Source organism: Scomber scombrus, chromosome 3, assembly GCF_963691925.1.
Source record: "Scomber scombrus chromosome 3, fScoSco1.1, whole genome shotgun sequence".
Classification (NCBI taxonomy): domain Eukaryota; kingdom Metazoa; phylum Chordata; class Actinopteri; order Scombriformes; family Scombridae; genus Scomber; species Scomber scombrus.
The window spans coordinates 13,550,621-13,575,905 of NC_084972.1; the positions used below are offsets into that span (position 1 = coordinate 13,550,621).

At 40.3% G+C, this 25,285-nt stretch overlaps 1 protein-coding gene across 2 annotated transcripts in view; it reads left to right on the forward strand.

Moving 5' to 3' along the window:
- Positions 1-467: 467 nt before the first annotated feature.
- Positions 468-25,285, forward strand: part of kif21b (kinesin family member 21B) — a gene marked incomplete at its 5' end in the record, with an annotated part of 35,243 nt that continues 10,425 nt past the window's right edge. The window contains 25 exon segments of one of the 2 annotated variants that reach the window (XM_062443683.1): positions 468-602; positions 1,011-1,193; positions 1,462-1,577; positions 2,476-2,671; positions 4,310-4,499; positions 4,659-4,722; positions 5,685-5,915; positions 6,729-6,852; positions 6,938-7,073; positions 7,574-7,762; positions 7,871-8,070; positions 8,166-8,273; positions 9,508-9,824; positions 9,973-10,156; positions 10,336-10,539; positions 10,699-10,800; positions 12,875-13,040; positions 13,293-13,353; positions 13,545-13,593; positions 14,361-14,605; positions 15,698-15,766; positions 15,918-16,028; positions 22,133-22,269; positions 24,407-24,587; positions 24,911-25,075. In XM_062443683.1, the coding sequence (XP_062299667.1) occupies positions 468-602; positions 1,011-1,193; positions 1,462-1,577; positions 2,476-2,671; positions 4,310-4,499; positions 4,659-4,722; positions 5,685-5,915; positions 6,729-6,852; positions 6,938-7,073; positions 7,574-7,762; positions 7,871-8,070; positions 8,166-8,273; positions 9,508-9,824; positions 9,973-10,156; positions 10,336-10,539; positions 10,699-10,800; positions 12,875-13,040; positions 13,293-13,353; positions 13,545-13,593; positions 14,361-14,605; positions 15,698-15,766; positions 15,918-16,028; positions 22,133-22,269; positions 24,407-24,587; positions 24,911-25,075 (3,863 nt within the window). 2 annotated transcript variants of the gene reach the window in all.

Consider the following 25,285-nt stretch of genomic DNA (forward strand, 5'->3'; position numbering starts at 1 on the left):
GAGATGTTTTTCAGGGCTCGATCTCTGGAGAGAAGACTGAAAGATGACAGGAGGTTAACAGAAAAGGAAGTGCTAAATGCTTGCTGGGAAAAGACGCTTATAACGTGGGTTCTTCTCAGAGTATTAAAAACCGATGTGAGCAAAGCCAGGTTTGCATTTGTTTTCTCTTAGCTGCATGCAGCCTTGTACTTTAAATTCCCAACACTTCAGCCAGCTCAGAGACAAGTAGAGAAAGATGGGAGCTCTGATGGCACAGAAGAGAGAAAATGTCAAAATGGGGAGAGAGGAGATAAAAGAGTCTGAGGAAAGTAGGTTGAGAGAAGAGGAGGAAAGGAATAATCAGTAGGGAGGGCAGTTTAAAAGGATTTTGATTTTTTTTCTTTTTTTTTAATAATAGATATTCTTTTTTTTTCATTCCAATTCAAAAGTTGTAACCAAATGTCCCTCATATTGCGTGTGTGCTGCAGCTGCTGCAGTGTTTGAAGCTTGGCGCTCTGTCCCGCACAACAGCCAGCACGCAGATGAATGCCCAAAGCTCCCGCTCGCACGCCATCTTCACCATCCACCTCTGCCAGATGAGAGTCTGCCAACAGCCACAAATGGTAAGGGGTGCTTTTGGGTAAGGGGTGAGGGACTAAAAAATGCAAATGGAAGAAAAATAAGATATAATGACAGGGAGGTCCAGTGTGGGGTGAGTCTTATCACAAGTTCATCTTCATTCCCTTTTACAATAAAAATCTGTCAGCTACTGGAGGAATAAATGAGAGGAAGGAACTGGCAGGAAAGGATAAGGAAATATGAATATGGTTTAAAAAAAGAAATAAGAAAGGAAAAAAAGGTTAGAGACGATGGAGCAAGCATAAAAAAACAGAGGAAATACATGAAAAGAAAATGAATTCCAAGTAATATTACAGATATAGCAACACTGAAGGTGATGAAATAATTTTACTTCCAGCAAATCAACTGCCCCTTACCTCACTGTATGTTGGTTTCTTGTCGACCTTTGCTAGCAGAATGGAGGAGCGGAGAATGGGGAATTGAATGGTGTGGACTCCGGCTCCATCGCCCAGCCAGAGTTTGAGGCACTAATGGCCAAGTTTCACTTTGTTGACCTGGCCGGCTCTGAGAGGCTGAAACGTACAGGAGCTACAGGAGAAAGGGCCCGTGAGGGGATCTCCATTAACTGTGGCTTGGTGAGACAAACAATAGACAATGTGTTTGTGTGTGTCCACATACATGTTAGGTGGTTTGACTGAGAGGAAATGACAGAGCATATACACGAGCTTTCCCATTGTGTGCCTGTGATCAAGTGTATTTGCATATTATGTTTGCATATCTCTGTTCTGCTCTTTTTTAATGTCAGTATGCTAATGGTGTTAGAAAACTAGTTCACCATCAATGTGTTAATGTAGGTATGTTTGTGTGTGTGTGTGTGCGTGTGTGTGTGTGTGTGTGTGGTAGCTGGCCCTGGGAAATGTGATCAGTGCTTTAGGGGACCAGAACAAGAAGGGGGGACATGTCCCCTACAGAGACTCCAAACTCACTCGACTGCTACAAGACTCACTGGGAGGCAACAGGTAGACACACACACTGACACACACTTACACACACACACACACACACACACACACACACACGTACAGACACACACACACACACACACACACACACACACACACACACACACACACACACACACACACACACCATGTTTCCATCACTTCAGGGGACATTACATTGACTTACATTCATTTACTGGACACTTATCCTAACCGTAACCATAACCACTACATGCCTAATCTTAACCCTTATCCTAAACTTAACATAACCCTAAACTTATATTAACTTTTAATCAAGTCTTCACCCTAAAATAAATCATTTACCTTAAGGGGACTTGCTTTTTGTCCCCATAAGACAGGCGAGTCCCCATAACATAACTGTGTGAACAGATTTAAGTCCCCACAACATTAGGAATACCTAGTACACACACACACACACACACCCAACCTTACCTTAACCATCACAACTAAATGCCTAAACTTCAGCCCTGACCTTAACCTAATGTAGCCTTGCTCTTAAAACCAGCCAGCCAAAATGTCCTCACAAATAAGAAATGTCCCCATTATGTTGGTTTATCTTTTTTTTATTTTTTTTTTTAGATTTTCTCTGGCATAGATGCCTTTATTTGAAAGTAGAGAGACAGTAAATTACGGGAGAGTGAGAGGGGGGGTGTGACATGCAGAAAGGTCCGCCGGCCGGGACTCGAACCGGGACCCGCTGCGTACATGGCATGCGCTCTAACTACTCAACCACCTGCGCGCCCTTGGTTTATCTTTTACAAAGATAGACAAACAAGCTCTCTCACAAACCAAGACATAATTAAGAAGATAAAAGGGAAAAAATATGAAAGTTATAATAATAAGACACACAACTTCAGCAATTTTCTAATACTGTATGAATGTCTGTCCTCTCCAGTCGCACAGTGATGATTGCCTGCGTCAGTCCATCAGATCGGGACTTCATGGAGACGCTGAACACTTTGAAGTATGCCAACCGTGCCCGAAATATCAAGAACAAGGTGGTAGTGAACCAAGACAAGACCAGCCAGCAAATAAGCGCCCTGCGTGCTGAGATAGCCCGGCTTCAGATGGAACTGATGGAGTACAAGACGGTGAGAGATGTGGGGATGAATGGATGGTGGGAAGAAAACAGAACACATTTTGAGAGAGAAGTGCAGAAGATCTGAAAAATAAAGACAAGGAGGAGCTTAGAGATAAAGATAAGAGAGGATGAATGAATGGGGGAAGAGATGAGGAATGAAAAGTGGCAGGTTGAAGAAGACTGATAACACATGGATGTCAGTGTAACTGATGCAATGACACTGTAAGAGAGGAATGAATGAGGCGACAAGATGGATGAAACTGAAAATAGTAGCTGAGCAGAAGAAAAAAAGACATCACTAATGGGAGTAAGAGAAGATGTTGGAGGATGAGTGACTGAATATTATATCAAATTAAAGATAATTACTGGGACATGAATGAATGATTGAGTTAAACTTTATTGATCCCAACAGGGAAAAATCACTTCTTACAGCAGCTCAAAATTAGAAGAAAAGTAAGATAAATAAGATAAGTATAAGATAAATATAAAACTAAAGACTATATATACATACTGTATATACACTATACACACATGATGATTTGTATTGTACAAAAATTTGGAAATATTGGGTAACTGCATAAAAGAAACATGCGGTATAAAATCATATTGCAGAAGGATGAAACATGAGAAAAATATTATGATAAATACATAACAAAATGATAAATTAACAGATATGATATATTGCCTGAGATATATTGTGCTAAGTAGCTGTTATATTATATGTGGTGGGTGATGGTGACTGAGACAACATCAGTGCTACAGTATGAGACTGTTGAACAGTCAGTCTGACTGCTGTCGGCACGAAGGACTTGTGGTAGTTCTTCTTACACTGGGTGTGTCATTAATCATTTATTCATTCGTTTATTCATTTATGTCTTTACCATTTTGGTGTGAAGAAGAGTAATCAGTGCAATGTCAGCATTTTACACTGTAAATGCAGATAGATAAATAAAGATAAATTGATGCTTCAGCTGAGTGTACTTGTACTGAGAAACTGGTCATGCTCAGTGTTAAACATGATTGACCTGATGTGGATCATTATGTAGTAAGAAGACAGAGTGATGACGATGATGATACAAGAAAATGTGATAACACAAGGAGTACCTGCAAAGAGTCTCCACTTTTTCATCAGCGTTGACCTACGGGCCGACAAGAAACAAGCAATCGTTTAACTGGATTGTAAGTCTATTACCCGATAAAGGGGGTTACCACGGTTACTTGAGAAAAGTGAGAGCGTGACTATTATGAGGGGCTGTGAGTTGACCTCGATGTGGTAATAATGGATGTGATGTGACTGGAGTCTGGGAGTAATGGAGTGTTGGATTGGTTGAGGACGTAATAACGTCTGCGAGCTGTGGCTGCATTAAATAGTGACTCTCTGTTCGGAGCTTACACAACAGTGTTTTTCAGTGTTAATCATTCAGAATCTGACAATAGCTACTTGAAGAGTCCCCAGACAGATTATCCATCTTAAACAATAGCTTTGTGTTTGGTCTAATCAGTGTGGAAAGTTGGAATGCAAGTATGCCTCTTAGAGTAACGATGTGGAATCAGTTTTATTTTCCAAGTCTGACTTTTGGCCTTTTTCCCTAAAACTGTGGTGTTTGAGGTCTTACTCATTGATATTCATGCCAATTGCTCTGTGCAGGGGAAGCGTGTGGCATGTGAGGATGGTTCAGAGGGTTACAGCGATCTGTGCCAGGAGAACGCCATGCTGCAGAGAGAAAGTGACACGCTGCGGCTCAGGGTAAAGGCCATGCAGGAGACCATTGACCATCTTAATACCCGTGTAACACATCTGCTGGCCAATGAAGTCAGCACACTGCTCACCAAGTCAAGTACGTGAAAGAGATATGTAATTACTTATCTTATATATCTTTTAAGTTTGCCTTCTAACATATTTAATTTATCTTTATGTGTTAAAATTAGGACGATTTGGTTCCTTATTGCATTGAGAACTTGTATGACCCGAGCTTCTTTCTACCTTTGACCTCTAGGTGAGGGCAATGAGGAGATCGGGGCTCTAATCCAGAACTACATCCGAGAAGTTGAAGAACTTAGGTAAGAGCTCCTTGCTTCTATGCTTATTCACTTTCTTGCCAAGGGTTAAATGAGTAGATTGACACCACTTTCTTATCTGTCCATTCAATATTAAGTCTGAGGCAGCAGCCAGCTAACTTAGCTTAGCATAAAGACTGAAAACAGGGGGAAACGGCTAGCCTGGCTCTGTCCAAAGGCAATCAAATCTGCCTTCCAGCATCTATAAAACTCACTAATTAACATATTGTTTCTACTTTCTTTTTATGTCTACAAAATTGAACAGTAAAAATGTCAAATTGTTGTCTTGCAAGAGTGTATATGCAAATGATGTCAATCTTCTCAAAAAAAAAAAAAATAATTAGGGTATTTAACATTTAAATGTATTTCCAGAGGCATTTGTTTAAGGTGACACAAAGAATAACAGTGGATACTAAACATGAGAATGATTGGAATTGAAATAGTTGAAATATGTTCATGTTCAGTTGCATTTTCAGTGCTTTGAGTGAAATATTTTTTACCAGCATATCCTACGTTTAAAGCGAGACTGTAATTTTTGCTTAACATTGGCCACAAGTGACAGTTACTGAATTATGGTAAAAATGCAATTTGAAAGTAGCACAAGTAGAGAGTAGTTATAAGTCAGTGAACTGACTCAGTGTAAGTTAAACAGTAACATCTCTCAAAATGTTTGCTAACATTAGCTAAAAGGCAGCTACATGCTACTGGTTATACCAGACCAGATAAGGCTTGAGCAGTTAAACCACTATGTTTATTGAATTGACCAACGGTTCATTTTAGGACTTATGAATTAAACTTTTTGTTTGTTCGGGGGAAGAATATGCTTTCTTATTTTCAAAAGTGACTTAAAAGTGATAGGTCAGTTTGAATGTTGTTTGTTATTTCAAAACATTTTGTCCCCCTTCAAAACCAAGCAAAACATTAATAGGCAAATATATATATTCTTTGCCTGTGCTCTTCTTTAGATCCAAGCTTCTTGAGAGTGAGGCCATGAATGAGTCGTTGCGACGGCAGGCGACCCGACTTTCCTCTCGTTCTCCATTCCCTTCTTCCACCCTCAGCCCCGTCCCGGGCCACCCTCCCGGCTCCTCCCCTGCTCCCATGTCCATGGAGGCAGAGATGACAGATGTGTTACGCCGAGCCAAAATGGACATAGAGAGACTGAAGAAGAAAGAAAGAAGGCAGAGGAGGATGAGGTGAGGAGACAAGAGCAGTTACCACACATTAATACGCTAATTCCAGAAACTTTAGAGACACAAGGCAACTGAAAAGTCAAGTTCACAGTGTTCCAGGAAGCTTATATCTCCTTTGATGTAAATTAAATTTCCTGTTACCTCCCTAAAGCCTCTGTCTATGAACCTCTGCAAGATTTAAAAGCAGAGAGAGCATGATGAGCACATTTATTGCTCCTGCCCACATACTCTTTCCTCCTCTAGCTTAAGAGGCACATCACAAGTCGATTAGGGCTTTGGGACAGCCAGCATTTGAATAGAATTGGGATGCAGCCAGTGCTGAGTAGTAATGCTGGCTTAGACACAAAAAGGTCTAGTTCTGTCGGCCAGTGGGTCATGAGAGAGAAGAGTACACAGTCTAAAAGGCTAATTGAGGTTTAATGGGATGGAGATGGAGGTAGACGGGAATTTAGAGATGGGTGATGAGCAGGGTGGTTGTAAAAGAGGGAGCAAAGGGGAGAGTAAAACTGGCAATAAAATGTAAAGAGCTAAAAGGTAAAGAGAGGAGGAGATGAGCTGAAGATGACTTTGCTAATGACTTCAGAGGTCCGATTTTTCTGTTAGCCAACAATTGGCAACATTCCCAAAGCCATAATGGTGGATGTTAGAGTGGAGGACATCTTACTAACATGAAAAAGAGTGTGTGTAATGCATAGTAATGGAACATACTCTGTATACTACTGTGGAACTAGATGGACAATTGTAGGTTAAAATAATAAATGAAAATACATTTGTTTGTATTTGAAACACATGAAAAATGCTTTTCTCTTCCTGCAGTCCGGAATTGGAGAAAGGCTTAAAGAAACGAGTGAAACTGCACACCCATGAGAACGGAGAGAATGGGCAGAATGGACAGAACGGAGAGAATGGAGAGATCGATTCGGACGACAATAACACTGAGGTAACGTGGTGGACCTGTGTTGGCATTCATTTGAAGCCAAAAAAAAGAGAGAAGGTCTGACATGTGCCTGTGTTTGTGTGTGTAGGACATCATGTCTCCACTGCAGGAGGAGAGTGGTTGCGATGAAGATGAGGGGGAGGACGAGGAGGAAGGGAGGGAGGAGGACGAGTTTGACAGTGACGAGAGCCTGGTGGATTCAGACTCGGACTCTGATGAGAAAGGTGTGTTTCTGATAGCTGTAGTTAAAGAATGACTGGACGTCTTGTCCTTTAAGTCATGTTGTAAGCAGGTTGTTTTCATTCATCTGCATTTTTACTTTCTGTATGAATATGTTCATGTTTTTCTAGATGGTGTATACTGAAAAAAAGCCATGACATAGATTAATCCAGATTATACGAGTCAATGCCTACTTAAGGTTTAGGGTTGTTGTCAGTTAGATTATAATCAGACAATGAATGAAAACTTTAAATATGGTTCTATCTGTTGAGTCATGGTTATGTCACTGTCAGATTTGTGTTTTAATTTGTTGTATAGATGAAATTGGTTCTTTTTCTAATTCTGTGATTATCAAACATCTACAGTAGTTGCCAGAGAAAATATATTTTTATTTGTAAACAAAATCAATGTATGCATTTATCCTTTGATGATAAACAAACAAATCTAAGCTGTGATTTTGAAGTCTTCTGCACGCTCTGTCTGACCTTTGCACTCAAACCTACAGCCAACTTCCAGGCGGACCTGGCTGACCTCACTTGCGAGATCGAGATCAAACAGAAGCTGATAGATGAGTTGGAGAATAGTCAGCGCAGGCTGCTGATGCTGAAGCTGCAGTACGAGGAGAAGCTCATTCTGCTGCAGAACAAGATCCGAGACACCCAGCTGGAGAGAGACCGCGTGCTGCAGAACCTCAGTGAGTAAATGCAAGGGAATTATACTTCATAAAGATGTGGTTGGTCAGTATAAGGTAAAGTACCCTGAAAACAGGTCATTAATGTTACTACTGTACATGGCTGTACAGTGTCCATGGAGAACTACACAGAAGATAAGGCCAACCGGATCAAGCAGGAGTACGAAAAACGTCTCAAGGAGATGAATCGCGACCTGCTGAAGCTACAAGCTGCACAGAAGGAGCATGCGCGTCTCCTTAAAAACCAGAGCAGGTACGAACGGGAGCTGAAGAAACTACAGACAGAGGTCAATGACATGAAAAAAGCTAAGGTAAGAGGAGGGGAAGGAGAGCTGGAGCATAGACATAAACATTAAGTGGAAATTCTCGTTTGTTATAGGAAGCCCTACTTTTCTGTCATTTACAGGTGGCGCTCATGAAGCAGATGAAGGAGGAGCAGCAGAGGAGGAGGATGGTGGAGGCTAAGAGGAACCGTGAAATTGCCCAGCTCAAGAAGGAGCAGCGACGACAAGAGGTCAGCTTGCATCTCTGTATGCGTGTGTGTGTTTAGGGGAGATTTTCATGTCAGGCAATTTCACTGCAAACTATAATATACTGCAGTCTGAGAATCATTTAGCACATAGATTTACATATTTGTTTAGGATGTCAAATCCAGAAACTGAATTATTGGGAAATTGGAAGACTGAGATTATGTGAACATATGAGCCAACAGTGTTAACTATATATGGGTCAATGACGTATAAGGATTTTCAACAACTCAATTTTAAATAATAAAAACAAGCATATCTAATGCAGTAGTTCAAACATTCAGAATGTTGTGTACCTGACAATTCATATTACAATTTGAAAGTGATTTTAGTGGGGGTTTTTCAAGATTAATTGGCACTGGCCTGAAAAAAAAGTCATTTGGTGCGACCATGATTCATCTTGAAATATCTTATCTAAATAAAAGATCATCATTTACAAAAATTAAAAAAAAATTCAAATACTTTGTTTACAAACACTTTATATTACTGAAAACTTGTAAAAAAAAAGATGTGAAGCGTGTTAAGTAAATTGATTTATTTCAAGATGAATCATGGTCGCACCACATGACTCTTTTTAAGGCCAGTGCCAATTAATCTTGAAAAACCCCCACTAAAATCACTTAATTTCAAATGTATAATATGGATCTTCAGTTACACAACATTCTGAATGTTTGAACTACTGCATTAGATATGCTTGTTTTTTATTATTCTACAATTGAGTTGTTGCAAATCCTTATACGTCATTGACCCACATACAGTCTATGGTCACAGCTGTTGTCAACATGGTCCAAATTCTACATGGTCTACTGTATTTAAAGTGATTCATGCTGGTCAGTCCCTGCATGCACAGGAAGGTCTCTATCTGTGTGTATCCTTAGCAATTTGAAAACATAGTTTATGTATCAAGAACATGTTACACACAGATTGGTGGTATCATTTGAATGTTTGAAGATCAGGGCACTCTGCACTTCATTTCCATTTTTAGTTGTTTTTTCTGGAGGAGAGGGCTTCTTAATGAGCATGAAAGCATTTACACTGTCATACTCTAGGCCTTATTCATAATCCTTTTATTCAGCCTTTCATCTTAAGTTTGATCCACACTTTGTAAGCCTGTTGTGCAAAAACTAATCACATTCAACTCAGGAATCTAATTAAATGTAGATGAAAACTTAATAACAAACATATTAAAAGAAACTGTGTCTTTCCCCTCCTGCCCATCAGTACCAGATCCGGGCACTGGAATCTCAAAAGCGGCAGCAGGAGGTGGTGCTGCGCAGGAAGACTCAAGAGGTCACTGCCCTGCGGAGGTTGGCCAAGCCCATGTCAGACCGTGTGGCTGGGCGTGTGGCTCGCTGGAACCAGACCCCCCCGGTTACGGACTCTGGAGCCGAGTTATCAGCCAGCACTACAGCAAGCAGCTCTGAACCTGAGACTAGCAGGACTGTAAGCGGGCTGGTGCGGCAGTGGAACAACAAAAACAATGTGTATGGATACATGGCAGAGAGTGAAGGAAGCATGGATGGAACACGGGTCTTAGGGTAAGATTTGTTACTCTGAACTGTCCCTTTTTTCCTGAACTTTCCAATTCTATTGTTTCTATCACATTTTTAATTCTCCTCTCCTCCTGTTACCTTACCCCCTCACTATCTTCTCTTACCATCCCATACTCTCTTTGTCTCCTCCAAGAGGTAGAAAGAAGTTGCAGCGTAAGCCAGCGGGCCTGGGCAGTGTTGCTGCAGCGGGCAGACCCAGTAGCTTCTCCAAATCAGCCCGTCAGAAGTGGCAAACCCTCGAGCGTCGCATTATGGACATAGTCATGCAGAGAATGACCATCGCTAATGTGGAAGCTGACATGGATCGCCTCATCAAGGTAGGAATGGCATTAACATGTCAACTCTAGATTGAAGGGAAGAAAGTGCTGTATTATTTATTTCCTGGGATGACACTTGGTTTGATGGATAAAGCATCATAATGCAATATAATAGTGTTTTCTGTATAGCTCTAACTTGTTTTTGTTTTTGCTCTGTGTATTTTTTGTTGTTGAGTCAGAAACGAGAGGAGCTGACGGCCCAGCAGGAGGCACTCTCACATAAGAGGGAGGTACTAATGGCGGATGGGGAGGGGCCAGAAGCAGAGGACCGCCTCCTTCAGGAAATCAATGAGGACATTGAGGTGCTGAACGCCAATGTAGACTACATAAATGACAGCCTGTCTGACTGCCAGGCCACCATTGTACAGATAGAGGAGACTAAGGTACACACACACACACACACACACACACACACACACACACACACACACACACACACACACACACACACACACACACACACACACACACACACACACAGAGTTGCATGCTTGCTGAGAAGTGACAGCAGGCCTTCAGTGATGTTTTGTGGTTCCCTGCAGGACGAGCTGGACTCAGTGGACACTTCAGTGGTAATCAGCTCCTGCTCCCTGGCTGAAGCCCGCCACCTGCTGGATCACTTTCTAAAGGCCTCCATAGAAAAGGTCAGTTATACAGCAGCACATGTACCTGTATTAACATTTATTGACAATAAAGTTGTTCATCAGCCTGCTTTACCTTGTCTATGCACTTTGTAAGTTGGTGAGCTTGTGTAGGATACTTACACTGCCGCTGTTGACACAATAACATTTAAAACACAAAATCAACTATAAAACTATAACCAGATAATACTAATACTGAATACTGAATATTATTAAATCCGATGGCTGTGCTCTGTTGCACCTGTAACCACACCCAACAGTGATGTCACAGTAAACGATATCTTCACGCTCTCTCTAATCAAGACAACTTTCAGCCACTAACAAAGGAACAACTTCTCGCCCAATGTTCCAACTGCTATCACAGCTACAACAAACAACAGAGATTCCAAAATTGGCTACCAAGTCTCAAAGCCTTACAACACAGGGATGCCATACGATTAATAGACACAAGGAAGGAATAGGGTTTTTGTCAAATGCCAGCTTCATTTAAGTAGTAGCACTCTTCATTTGCGCACTTTCATGTTCTTTCAAAACTGGCAATAGTTGGAAGTAAGATATCTTCAACGACATCACATTCAGGCTCAACTTTGATTAATAATTAGTTATAGAACTCAACTTTGAGTTATAATGTAGCCTGTCTTCTAATTAAAAAATGGTTTTATTTATCTTTATAATAACAGAATACAGCTCTCCTGTGCCCACTTCACCATAACACTGCTCTGACAAATCACCACAGGATAGATCATGCTATCAAGTGGTGTTTACATATTTACAAAGAGAGAGAGAGATGTAAATATTACTCATTTCTCATGCATGTCATACAGTAGAGCCCATTATTTCTTAAGCTGATAACAGTAATGTAATAACTCATATAGATCTGGGATGATATGGATGATACGGCATATGTGTACTGGACTGGGCAAACAGCTGGTTCCTGATGAAAGGCCAGGAGGCGGCAGCAACTGGCAGGAGACTCCATAAGACCATGACTTAATGCTCAATCGGTGATAGGTGCGAGGCGTCCATTTGTAGCTGCAAAGAAGTTATTGTGGATGTCACAGATGGAAATTTCACGAAATAGAGCAGGGCTGTTTCAGTGAAAGCTGTCTGAATTACAATAGTACCGGTAATGTCCAACATGGATTTAAAGGTTTTTTTTTAGTTTTTTTTTAAATGTCACACATACTGTAGCACCTTTAATGTCATGTATATGATTATGGGGATTATGATGATGTATCTGGTCAGGTGAACCACAGGTGACAGGAGAATTTAAGGAGTCTGAGACAGAGGAAAAAAATATTGAATTGTTCCCCTGTGCTTATTTTAAACATCTGATTGAGAGAGGTCTACTGACATAAAAGAGATAGTGAACACTTGATGATTCTTTGAAGCCTGAGTGCATCTTCACATTTGTACTGTGAACATTTTTTGTATGTTGAGGGGTCAGGCTCGCTGGGCCCCTAAACTGCAGAATGAACTGAAGGAATACTTAATAATAAGTTAAATAATAATAATAATTTTTAACCCATATCTCTCTGATTTTGCCTGGTTTAAACATTGCATTTATCTTCTCTTTTGATTTTTTTATACATACTACTTAAGTGTGTCTCTTCTGCTTTTATGTCAGGTCTACTTTTTCTTTGGACAAATTAGCTTTCTGTTAGCCACAGACTACTACAGAGGAATAACTTATAAACCTCTCTGTCTTTCTCACAGAGGCATACACATCTCTGCATTTATCTTTCGCACACCGATAGTCCTGTCATTGATGTATTTCTGTAGACACACCCTTTTGTTTTGAATATTGTCTTGAATCAGACTGTGAGTTACTGATTTGACCGCCAGATGGCTCCACATAACCAAAAGAACCAGCCGTTGAGTAAATCATGATTAGGGTGTCATTTTGTGGTGTCTCTATGTATTGCAAGTAGTTCATATCAATTTATGGGACATATGGATAATGTATCCGAATGTAGGTAGATTAGTCAAAGACAGGACAGAAGACATATTATGGCATTGTTTTGTGTCTGTGTGTGTGCGTCTGAATGATTCTTTGTGTATGTGTTTGTGTACTTAGAGCCTGCAGGTTGCTCTGAAGGAGAATCAGATCAGACTGCTGGAGGGCCAGCTGAGACAGACAGATGTGATTGGCTCCTCGCACAATCACATAATCCTTGATGCCCTGCGAGAAAAGGCAGAATACATCCCTGAACTCCAGGCTCTCATCCATAATGTGCAGCAGGGTGAGGGATGGTTTTTGTTGGTGTGTGTCAGTGTGTGAGACTTTACATAGTATTTACCCTTGCAACTTCTTTACTTCTGTCTTGCTTTTTCGTTTTTTCTTCATTTACCTTCTATTTAAGTTTGTATCGGTACATATTATAGCACAACATGTTAGCATTATTGTTGGACGCGTGATCGTGAATTAGACGGTGGCATATAATGTAGTGTGTGGTGTACTGTGGGATTACAAGCTGTGTGTTGTGTGTCTGCAGAAAATGGTTACGCCAGCACAGATGAAGAGCCCTCTGAGTTCAGCCAAGCCTCTGACAGCAGGTGAGACTGCAGTCTGCTCGCCCACACAACATCCTTGATATACAACATCCACCTCTCACCTCATCCTCTTTAAAAAAAAAAATGTTGACTACACTCATCTTTATATATCCTTTCAGTTTTAAAATATGCACTCCATTTCTTATTCACCCTATTCACATGTATAATATCTGAATCTACTCTTCTTCTTCCAGTGTATCTCAAATGAAAGAATCCAACAGCCAGGATGATTTCAAAGTGAAGGTACAGCTGCTTTAATGTTAAAGTGTTCATCCACTTGTTACAGATGTTGCAGATGTGGATAGAGAAACCAACTTTAAATCCAAATGAAACTGGGCAAAATGTCCTTTCCTTGAATCTAGATATAACATTACTTACATATTCCTTCTCAGAATAGATTTATTTTTTAAAGTCAGCACTAAAAACAGCTGCACGTTTTAGTGTCCAAGCCATCAGACCCTTTATGAATCACTGACCCTGTTTGGTATCAGACAACATTAATGTTTTGCTTTAGTTTGGACCTATGTCCTTATTTTCACAGTCAGCATACAGTACATGTCACAGTTGGTCTGTTAAAGTAGCTGCCATTCTTCTTTGCAACCATAAGGTGGCAGTATAAGCAAACACTTAAAGTTATCTGACTTCTCAAAAGCCTGGTTTGATATTCTGTGGAGGAACCTCTAATATGACACTAGCTATTCTTATCCTCTTGTTAATGCTTCTTCCTCCCTCTTTTATTGTGTTTTCCAATCTTGTTTTTCTCTCTCCAGCCTTTATCTATCCTCACAATGGTTGCTGTCTCTAGCTTGGATATTTTACTGTTTTTATTTTCTCTCTGCCCTTTCCTGGTTGAGGATTGTTTTCAGGCAGCATCTTAATTTCCTTTTGTGCTTAAATTCATATCATTCTTTATATGATCTGTTTTTCATATCACACTATCTTCATTCTCTCTCATGTCGCTCTCCTTCTATGTTCCTTTGTAACACAAATGATTCACATTTTCCATACAGATGGAGCCTCGTCTGTCGGCTCAGATTAAAGCGGTGTCGGCAGAGTATCTGGGTCCCATCCTTGACCCCTCGTCAGGCAGCAAACAGCAGTATATTACCAAGTCTCTGGCCTCGCTGACAGACATTCAGGAGGATGGCCTTAGTCTGGCAAGAGGGAGCCTTGGGCTGAGCCTCTCCCTGCGAGACCCCTACCACAGGGAGCGTGCATCCCGCACCATCAGCCTGCCTATCAGGGGACACACCTTGTAAGTTATGTAGATACGAATAATATTTGTAAATAATAATGATCACTGAGACTGAGTGAAAGTCAGACACATCTTTTAAATGTTTTATCTGAAAGGGAAAAAGAGACTCTAGTAAGACTCAGCTTGGTTAGAGTCTCCTTCAGATGGAGTTCGTCACCTCAGAACCCCCACCTTAATAAACATTGCTGACATGGATTGCTAAAAAATGTACGCATAACTATGTTAACATAGAATGGCTACAACTATCAATTATTTTCATTCTTGATTAATCTGTATTTTAATTTCTCAATTAATTTATGAGTTATTAGCTCTATAAAATGTCCAAAAATTGTGAGAAATGTCGATTACTGTTTCCCAAAGTAGGGGTGCCGTCCTCATATGTCTTCTTTCATCCTGATTAACATTCCACAGCCTAAAGATATTTAGATTACCATGATATAAGACAAAATAAACTGGAAAATTCACATTTGAGAAGCCACAATCAGAGAATTTAGATTTTTTTTCTTAAAAATGACCCAAAACAATATTGTGATTATCAAAATACTTGGCAATACATTTTTTTGTCAATCAACTAATCATGGCAGTTCTAAAATATAGAAAGTATTGCTGGAACAAACCAACAAACATAAAACTAACTCAAGAAACACTGTGTAATGTCAAAATATATCAACATGAAAAATGAAAATAGTTTCATTTTCAGATAAAATGAGCTTCTGGAGACAAAATTCTCAAACATATTTGTGTCTATTTCCTACTGCTTATTTCCAAGTTAAAAACCACTGGAAACCTGCCAGGGGCATGACATTTTTTAGGTTATGGAACTGCTTCAGGGAATTCACTGAAATTTGCATCAGTCCATTGGGATGGGAAGTCTGGATGTTTGCAGTTGGATATTTAAAGAAATTAGTCTGCCAGTTGTTTTAGTGTGCTAGAAACACTGCTAATTGCGTTAAACCCTTGTCGCTTATAGATTCCCAACAGAGTCAATTTTACATAATGTAGATGTGTATCATCCTCATGTCATTAACACCTGTGCACTCCCTTTAAGATTTGCTTAGTTTGCTTTTGTGTGTATGTGTGTGTGTGCGTCAGTCCCAGGCAGTCTCGGGGTTATGACACATCCCCTTTAACAAGAAGGAAATCTTACGACCGCGCGTACAGGTACATGCACTGTAATGCTTGAATTCAAGCTTTTCTGTAGGCAGATCAATCACATTGATGACTGCGTGATGCAATTTTCCCCAAACTTTTTCATACCTGTCACTTCTTAACTCTTTTTGTGCTTCCTCACCCTTAACCTTCCCCTTATCAGGCCAACTGATGGCTATACTCCCCCCTCCTCCCCTCCTCTGAGGACCAGGAACGACCGCAACGTCTTCTCCAGGCTCACCAGCTCCCAAACTCAAGGTTCCGCTCTTGACAAGTGAGTACATATACTTCCACTCTTGCAGAGATAGACACACACACTGCTTTTATCCTTTTGTCCCCACATTCTCATCCGATCAATTCAGTTCCACTTTCAAACATACCTTGCTTTCTTTTTCTTCTCTTTTGTGGTTGAATGTCTTAAGTTGTGCTGTGGTTAAGTTGAAGGTCAAGCCTTTTGAGAGGAAAGTGCTTTTGTCTGCAGGATAGATGAGACTCTGAAGAGTGTGCTGTTCCAGCTGTTTATCTTAAGAGGAATCCCATTCTTGGACAGAGACTTTTCATCTGGCATTAGTGTAGCTCCTGAGGGGACAGATGGTGCAAACATTGACAGAATTCAGGTGTTAAATGCACTCAAGAGGCACTGAAGATCTGATCTGCCAAACCACAACCACAGGCGTCTCAAAGATGCATTAGCAACACTAACAACAAGGTGGAATTGTTGTAATTGTTAAAACAAATGCAAATCAGGAGACAGACATGTCAATTTTATATAATCCAATAAAAGAAACAGCTAGGCAAAAAAATCACATCATATAATATACAAGTTTTGTTAGTACTGGTGTTGAATTGTTGTACGTTATAGAGAAATATGTTCCTAATGTTGTTTTTTCATCCTATTTACTTATATGAAGGGAAAAGAAAGGTAGAATACATCTCAGCATATAATCCAGCTATGTCAGATTGAGAAACAATGTGGATATGAAATGCATGAAAATGTCAGCTGCGAGGGGGCCGAGACTAGAATGAGCTGAAATGAGTCTGAAATGAGTTAGGGGGTGTTGTGTTTTGTGTGAGTGTGCTGTATGTGTGAATATTTGTGTCTGTGTTTGTGTGCGGGAGCCTGCGGGTCCTCATTATCTTGAGCAGGGGTAGGTAAATGAGTTGGCTGTTGTCGTCTTTCGATGCAGCTGTTGTCATCGGTGGCCATTTTGAATTGACTCAGGGTGACAGTGTGTGAGGATATTTACGTTTAGGGTCGAGTAGGTTCCCACAGGAGAAGCCTTCCTTTAGAGCCTGATGCAGGAGGATGAAACAGTGTGAGATTTTTTTCTTTTCATCTTTGGTTGTAGGGGGGAAATTTGAACTGTTGTATTTTGATGGAAGAAATTAACATCATTTTGCTTTCAGTGCAAACATGCCAGACACATTTTTGCACTCTTGTGTTGAGCAGGATTGTGTTAAAATTATACTTTTAAAATGTTTTATGTACTGTATCCAAAGATTTACACATAAGATTCATCGTTTGAACCATCATTTTATTTTATTATGTCCTAAGATTACTAACACTGACCTGACTGACACTTTATTCATCATCACAAACATGAATTCACAGCCAAATATAGCTAAGTTATTAAAACATAATTAGAAAGCCAGTGTGAATTGTCTCTATATGTAATTGGGTGTTAGATTAGAAGCTATCTGCTATGCAAAGACAAAGATTGTGATTTTCTCAAGTACATCTTTGCAAGTTCACAAAACCTATTAAAATGCAGTAAGACTTTTAATGATCATAATCTGCTTCTGTTTTTTGACTGTTTCATTTGAGGAAATGTATTGCCTATGTGGCAGGGATCAAGCATTTGACACGGATTTGAAAGACACGTGTGAATAAGATTAAATTAAAACAAACATCTCTCTCTTTGTTGGTTGTTGTCAAACAAGGCTTTGAATCCCAGATCATTTTTTAATCTTCACATTGCATTTGCATCATCCAAAACCAATGAATTTTAAAAGGATTTTGTTTTGTGAGTCTGTGAGAAAAGCGGATATCACTATGGTAATAGCCAACGTGGCCAACAGTAAATACCAAGAAATGGAGGAATTTCTGTCAGCTTTTAACACTTTTGTCCCTCCAGACATATTCAGGGTCATTTTGTTTTATTATTTCATGCTCAGAGTATAGAGCACAGGCTCTCATGGTGACAAACCTGAGGCTATAAAATATTTACAATATAATAACACTTTTATTGCACTGTCACACATATCAGCCTTCCCGTTTGAGCTATTGTGAAGGTATGGGTGTGGTCTGGATATTTTTTGCTCGGCAACTCTGAGCATGGCGGTCTGTGAGTTTGATTGACGAGTTTATCCACCAATCGACTGGATTTTCCCTTCTGTTAACCCTGTTTGCAATCCCCTGTGTCTTTTCTGTATTAATTCCCTGAAAATGGCTGGAAAGAGTTGATGAAGGAGGGAACATTGACATCACAGGAGTCACACACACATAGAGGATAAGCGCTAAAAAAGTGTAAAAATTGTAATGCGCAGTTGTTGGACCTCTGTGTATGACTATCCTGGCATCAGTGCCTCCTCCTCGACTACTTCCCGTTTTTTTTCTCTACCTTTTATCTGCTTTGTTCAAATGAACAGTTGGACATTTTTTGAAATATATTTATTGGTTTTCTTGCAGAGAGTTAGCTAAGAAGATTAATACTGCTCTACCTTATCCTAGAATAAGTCTTGTAACAAGGGAAAACAGAAAGCCTTGCTCTGAAATCTGTCTACTAGCACATCCAAAACTCACTAATTAACACATTACATCTTGCTTGTCTAATCAGTTCAAACCTGAAGTGCAGAAAAGCATAAAATAAACAAATGAGATAAAACATGTTAATCAGTAAGTTTAAGAGGTGCTGATTACTTTTTCACCTTTGCACAGAGCCAGGCTAGCTGTTTCCATTTGTTTCTACTCTATGTTAAGATAAGATAAGATAACCAGATGATGACTGTAATTTTATATTTCCCAGACAGTTACAAGAGTGGTATTGATCTTCTCAGCAGACTTTTGGGAAGTATTTCTCAAAATGTTGAGCTATTTCTTTAAATGTTCAACCTTTAATGTTAGCCCTAACACTGCTAAGTCTAAAACGTGTTTGCTTAGTGATGGTGTACCCAGATATGCTTTACCAAGGAAAACATCACCAGACATCAGTCAAGAATCAGAGCCTGTTCAGTGGTTGCTTTTGAAAGGAAGCTCTGCCTGATAATCACTGAACAAGCTTTGTTGTTGACTGGGCTTTCCTGCCACTTTGTGCACTGCTTTATATCTAAAACCCTTCCTGTAGTCACTCCTCCCTGTAACCCTTTGCCAGTAACCCTTCTGTCTTTCCTTAGCGTGGTTAACCCTTTCCTCTCCCCATCCAACCCCCTCCCCTTCCCTCCTTCCTGCTCCTCTTCTGCCTCCAGGTCGGATGACAGCGACTCCTCGCTCTCCGAGGTGCTCAGGTAGACGAACTGTGTCTGTCACTCTTTGTCATTCTGTCTTGCCATTTTGCCTGTTAACTCACCTGGTGTCATCTCATCTCCACCGGTAGTCAGCGCCTTGCCTGGCCTGTCCTCCTCTGTTTTTTTCCCTCCACGGGTGGGGTTGTCGTGGTGCATGTTTTAACCACACCTGGTCTCTTTGACTCGTCGGTCCACCTGTGTGGTGTTGTGTTTCTCTGTGATGTTACTCACACACAGGACCTGAATGAACCTCAGCACTTTTTTTGCAGGCTGCAGAAAAACATGCTGAATTTAAAAAGTAAAAAATATTATTTAAATAATCCTCCAACACTGGAATGACCACCTGATATTTTGATGGTTTACCTATCAGGCATGCATGGTTAATCTTAATTATATAACTGCATTTTCCAGTAAAGACAGTAGGATTTATGGTTAGAAAACACAGGACTTAAAGGAATAGTTTGACATTTTTGGGAAACTGCAGCCAGAACTATAGTCATTAACCAGATAGCTTAGTTTAGCATAAGACTGAAAACAGGGGGAAACAGTTAACCTCCTGTTGTCTGAAATAACAAAATCTGCCTGCCAGCACCTCTAAATCGGACTGATTAATAATTATATCTTGTTTGTTTAATCTATACCAACACTGAAGTGTAAAAATGTTAAATTGTGGTTTTACAGGGATTATATGTCATTCCTGGAGTCTTGTCATCACAGCAACCAGACACGCTCCAGTTTTTTTTGTGTTTGTACGGATTATACACAATACAACATGGTAATTGGTGGGCTTTAGAGGTGCTGGAAGGCAGATTTTTTAAAAACTTTTTTTCACAGAGCTCATATTTCTCTCGGCAAGAGAGCAAATAAGCATATTTCCCAAAATGGTGAACTACTCCTGAAGGATAATGATGTGTGATGATATCATGATGTTAAAAAACAGAATATTCTCCTCATAATTCTGATCAACCCTTTCTCGTTCTGTATCTTTACCACACACACACAAATAGATGCACCTCTCACAGAGGCCCTTCTGTCTGTTTTTCTGTGTACTGCAGAAAGCACACACTGATCTCCCTCCATGTTTTTATTAGTCTGCTGGTCTCTTGGTGCTTGACCCTGCAACTCAACAGAGTGCTGCATTACATATTATCCTTATAGAGAGAATAAAAAAGAAAGTATTTAAATAATAATAATAATGATTTGATGGCAGGTAAACCAAGTACATGGTTAGGCTGTCTTCAGTCCACAGTTGGATCATTTAGAGTGATGAGGTTCATTCAAATACCCCAAATTCGTTCTCCTAGTTTAAAAAAATCTTCCTTCCCCTCTCTTCTCCATGTACTCAGAATATTGAGAACTGTCTTAACATGTACAGTTTTTTCTAATCAAAGTAATACTATTTTTTTCTATCATTGCTCTTTTCAAAATGGAATTGAACCAAAAAGAGGGTCGGACAGATTGTATGTGATGCTGTGTTCACTCCATGTACCTGCCAGCACAGTCAGATCCTGCAGCTGTGCAGAAGCTGCTAATCTGACTATGTTGTCGACTTGTTACATCTCTCACCCACATGTACCACATCTACCCTTTTCCCTGGGCCCGAAAAGGCGATTGGCTGTGGAGGTGCTGAACAGAGCTGGATGTTGCATGTGTTGATGATGACGTCTCAGGACGTTGTGCTGTGGTTTATTTTTGAGTTGGAGGCTGCTGTGGAGTGGGGCGTCCAGGCGGTGGCTGTCATTAAAAATTGTTTTCAGCTTATTTTGTGCAAGTCGGTTCTCTTTTGTGTTTTGTGAAACTTGGCAGACATGCATGCAGTCTTTGTCACTGGCTGAGGATTGACTTTTATTTTAATTTTGGTTGGTATTTTTATGCATCGTAAAAAAAAAAATAGAGATACAGAAAGTAAAGTTTTGCATTTTTTTGATTTGACGTGTGTATGTGTGTGTTAGCTTTCACACTGGGACACCGGTGTATGTGAAGGTGCAGATAAGGAGAATGTTGGCATTCTTGACAAGTTTCCAGCACACTACTCTGTATTTTGCTCACTCTGTGCAGAAACAGGTCTGCCTTTTGTTTTGTGTGTAATCACAGATTCTCTGTTCCTCCTCACATCCTCCAGCTCTCCCTCACTGTTTTGCTCTTTACCTCACTTCTTCTCTTGACGCCTCACCCTCTCTCTCTCTCTCACACACACAAATGCACACTCACATACACAGTAACCACCACCCGTGTTATTAGGAAGCCCACCAGGGACCAATTTTCCCACATTCCTCACTCTTCTTCTCACCCTCGCCCTGTTCTGTCTCACTCCGCTGACTGCTCTCCAGGCACTCTGGGACTGTGGCCTGTCAGTGGGACATAGATTGGTAGATTGGGGGGGGGCAAAGATTGAGTGCACATAATATAGAGTGTGTGTGTGTGTGTGTGTGTGTGTGTGTGTGTGTGTGTGTGTGTGTGTGTGTGTGTGTGTGTGTGTGTGTGTGTGTGTGTGAGTGAGAGAGAGAGAGAGAGAAAGAAAGAAAAGTTGTATAGGAAAACAGCTCTAACTTGTTTAATGCCTTAATTGGGCTTTTGCACAACAAAAAGAGATGGAACAGCTGAGCTCAGAAAACCAAAAGAAAGTTGTGTGAGTGTGTGCGTGTGTGTTGTGCAGTTTCTAGGGAGGTGGATTATTTATTTATCCAGGAAGGTTTGTATGGATTTGTGTAGTCTTTGTATAATGTGAACATGTGTTTTTGCATGCATGTTTGTGATCATTTCAGTGCCGTAGTACAACTGTAAATATTAGCGAGAATCATCCTCACTGACTTATACTGAAGAAAGTGTGACTGTGTGTGTGTGTGTGTGTGTGTGTGTGTGTGTGATCTTTAGGGGTGTGATCAATCCCATCGGGGGTGTGAAGGGGGGTCGAACAGCACCCCTTCAGTGTGTATCTGTAGCTGAGGGCCACTCGAAGCCGGTGCTGTGTGTGGACGCCACAGACGAGCTGCTGTTCACTGGATCTAAAGGTACACACACCACTAACATGCTGACTGAAAAGTTGTCATCTCAAAGCTGTGACACATTTAAAGGATTAGTTCAAAATTTAGGGAAATATGCATATTTGCTTTCTTTCCAAGAGTGAGATAAGCAGATTGATACCACTCATATGCATGTGTGTTAAGTATGGAGCTAAGGCAAGGGGGTTAGCCTAGCATAGCATAAAGACTAGAAACAGGACACAACTAGCTTGGCTCTGTTCAAAGACAACTTATACAGGAAGTTTACAAAAAACCTTTTTCTACCAACAAAACGTAACGTGGTAATTCGTGAACTTCAAAGGTGCTGTTAGGCAGATTTTGATACCTTCAGAGGTTTCAGTCTGTCAGTCTCTCACGCATTGACCGTGACACTCATGCAATTGACACTTTTCACTCTCACACAACACATCCATGTTCTCACGCAATGAAAAACAAATTCACAACTGATAACTTTGTGGCGCAATAAGAGGACACTGAAAGTGCACGGACAGACAAGACAGAGCAGCATCGTGTGGCAGCAAGTTATTCAGATCATCACAGGGAAAGTGGGAAATATACACAAATCTACTATATTGTAATTTATTCCCATGCATGCTGTTCAGAGTAATCTCAGTCAGCCGCTCTTCCTCTCCTCTCCTCTCCTCTCTTGCCGTGTGCACACAGGAGAGTGAGAGTGAGTTACCATGGTTACGGGAACACCCTGTGGCTCTGTCACACATGAAATTCCCATTAAAAGATTTTTTACTACGATTTTAGGCTACATAATGTTCTTATAACTGTGCTCCCTCCCCACGGGAGCAAGTCTCACTCCAAGCTGAAGTCAAAAGTTGGCAGCTGTGCGCTTATCTAATTCTTGGAAGAACAGCAAATATGAAATAGCCATTCATCTGATAATCAGTTATGAACTGTGTTGATGCATGTATAGCACCTTCAATCTCGCTAATCTAAACTAGTGCAGGTTCCTGTATCTTTACTTGATCTAAGAGGTTGAGTGGTGTTGAAATGCAGGACATTTGTTTCCTATTACATTTGTGTGTATCTTTCCAAGTTTGCTTTCTGTTACTTGACAAGTAAGTGATGGTCATTTATCTAATTTTATGAATTGGTCTGGTGTTACCATAGACTGTACCAACTATTTTCTGAAGCCCATAAGGTGCTAAAATAAAATACAAACCATTTCTGAACATTTATACCTCCACTGTGGTTATACAGACTGCAATATTCCTTATTATTGCCTGTAAGCTTTTCCATTTAATTTAGAAAAAAGCAGCAATGGTTAGTGGATGAAATATAATCTTGTTTTCTCAGCTGTTTCCACATTGTTTTATCTTAAATCCTAGGAAGCGACCGTAAAAGGGTTTCTATGACGAGGTAGATGGTGAACAGTTTATGACTTGGTCGGAAAAAAAATTCAGTCAGAAGTTGTTTTTTTTGCTTTAATCCCTGTCTGTAGTCAGAGTATGCTAAAAGCAATTTGACAATATGGCAGATAAGTGGTGAGATAATTAAAAGAGTTATTTTCAAATAATGTTGTATATGTTATGTGTTAAAATGGTGCCACATACATAGCACCCCCCACCCCTCCCCACCTCCCTGGGCACAGAAAAAAGTTCAGGCTCAGGATGTTTTTCCACTATCAGCTCTGAGTCATTGCAGCACTAAACAAGGCCAGAGAGAGGTGAAGTGGGTCAATTTACCAGGAATGATGCTCATTTTATTACGAACAAAAATAAGTACTACTAACCCTGCTCCCTCTCCACAAAAACAAATCTCACTCCAAGCTGAAGTCAAAAGTTGGCAGCTGTGTGCTCCTCATTTAATTCTTGGAAAGAAAGCAAATAAGCAATCAAACTATTACTTTAATCCTTACACAATTTGCGTTTTTTGGATGTCTGTTTTTGTATGGATTAAACCAACAAAACAAGATACAATAAGTTAATTAGTGAGCTAAAGAGGTATTGGTAGGCATATTCTTGAACTTTGGAGAGAACCAGGCAGCTTCCAGACTTTATGCCAAACTGAAAATTATAAGAGACTAAAAATGATTCCTTTAATTTGAATTAAATGGTGTCTAAGCAGAAATGCAGCTGCATAGTATGTGAACTGCCCCTCTTTGCTACTCCAGATCGTACCTGTAAGATGTGGAACCTGGTGACGGGTCAGGAGATTGTCACCCTGAAAGGCCACCCCAACAATGTGGTGTCAGTCAAATATTGTCCCTCCTCCTGTCTGGTCTTCTCTGTATCCACCTCCTACATCAAGGTGTGGGACATCCGCGATGCTGCCAAGTGTGTCCGCACGCTCACGTAAGTGCAACCAGCCAGATGGAGCTGTTCAGAGCTGTTAAACTGAAAAATTGCAGCTGAGGAGATTTGATGGCAGTGATTTAAGAATATGCCTTTTCTGTTCAGTGATGTGTTTCAAGCAGCAGAAAAATGAAAAAATGAGGGAATATTTGATGTGAGATACATTTAGAGGGGATGACAACTGCAAAATTCTGCTCATTATACTTGTCTCTCTATATTTCTCCTATTTGCTTGGTCCTCTAATGTCCCCTTTGAATTCTGCTTCTATTTGTGTATTTCTCTAATACTGTTTGTCTGTGTTTGACTTCTCTTTATTCCCACAGTTCATCAGGGCAGGTGGTTTCAGGTGATGCATGTGCCAGCACCACCACCCGCACCATCACCTTTGCACAGGGCGAGTGTCAGATCAACCAGATATCCCTCAACCCATCAGGATCTGTCCTGTATGCTGCTGCTGGAAACACTGTCCGCATCTGGGACCTCAACAGGTACATTTATTCCTTCATTCATTTATTCATAGATTTATTTATTTATTCATTTATAAACCTATCTACTCCTAGTTATTGATTAAAGTATAAAGCAAGTCGTGCATTTATTTGTTTTGTTTAATTTATATGTTTAATCAGCCATTTATTCATTCATTCATGCAGTTTTTTTAGTTTTTTTTTAAGGCCAGCTCTAAATTCTTTCACCATGGA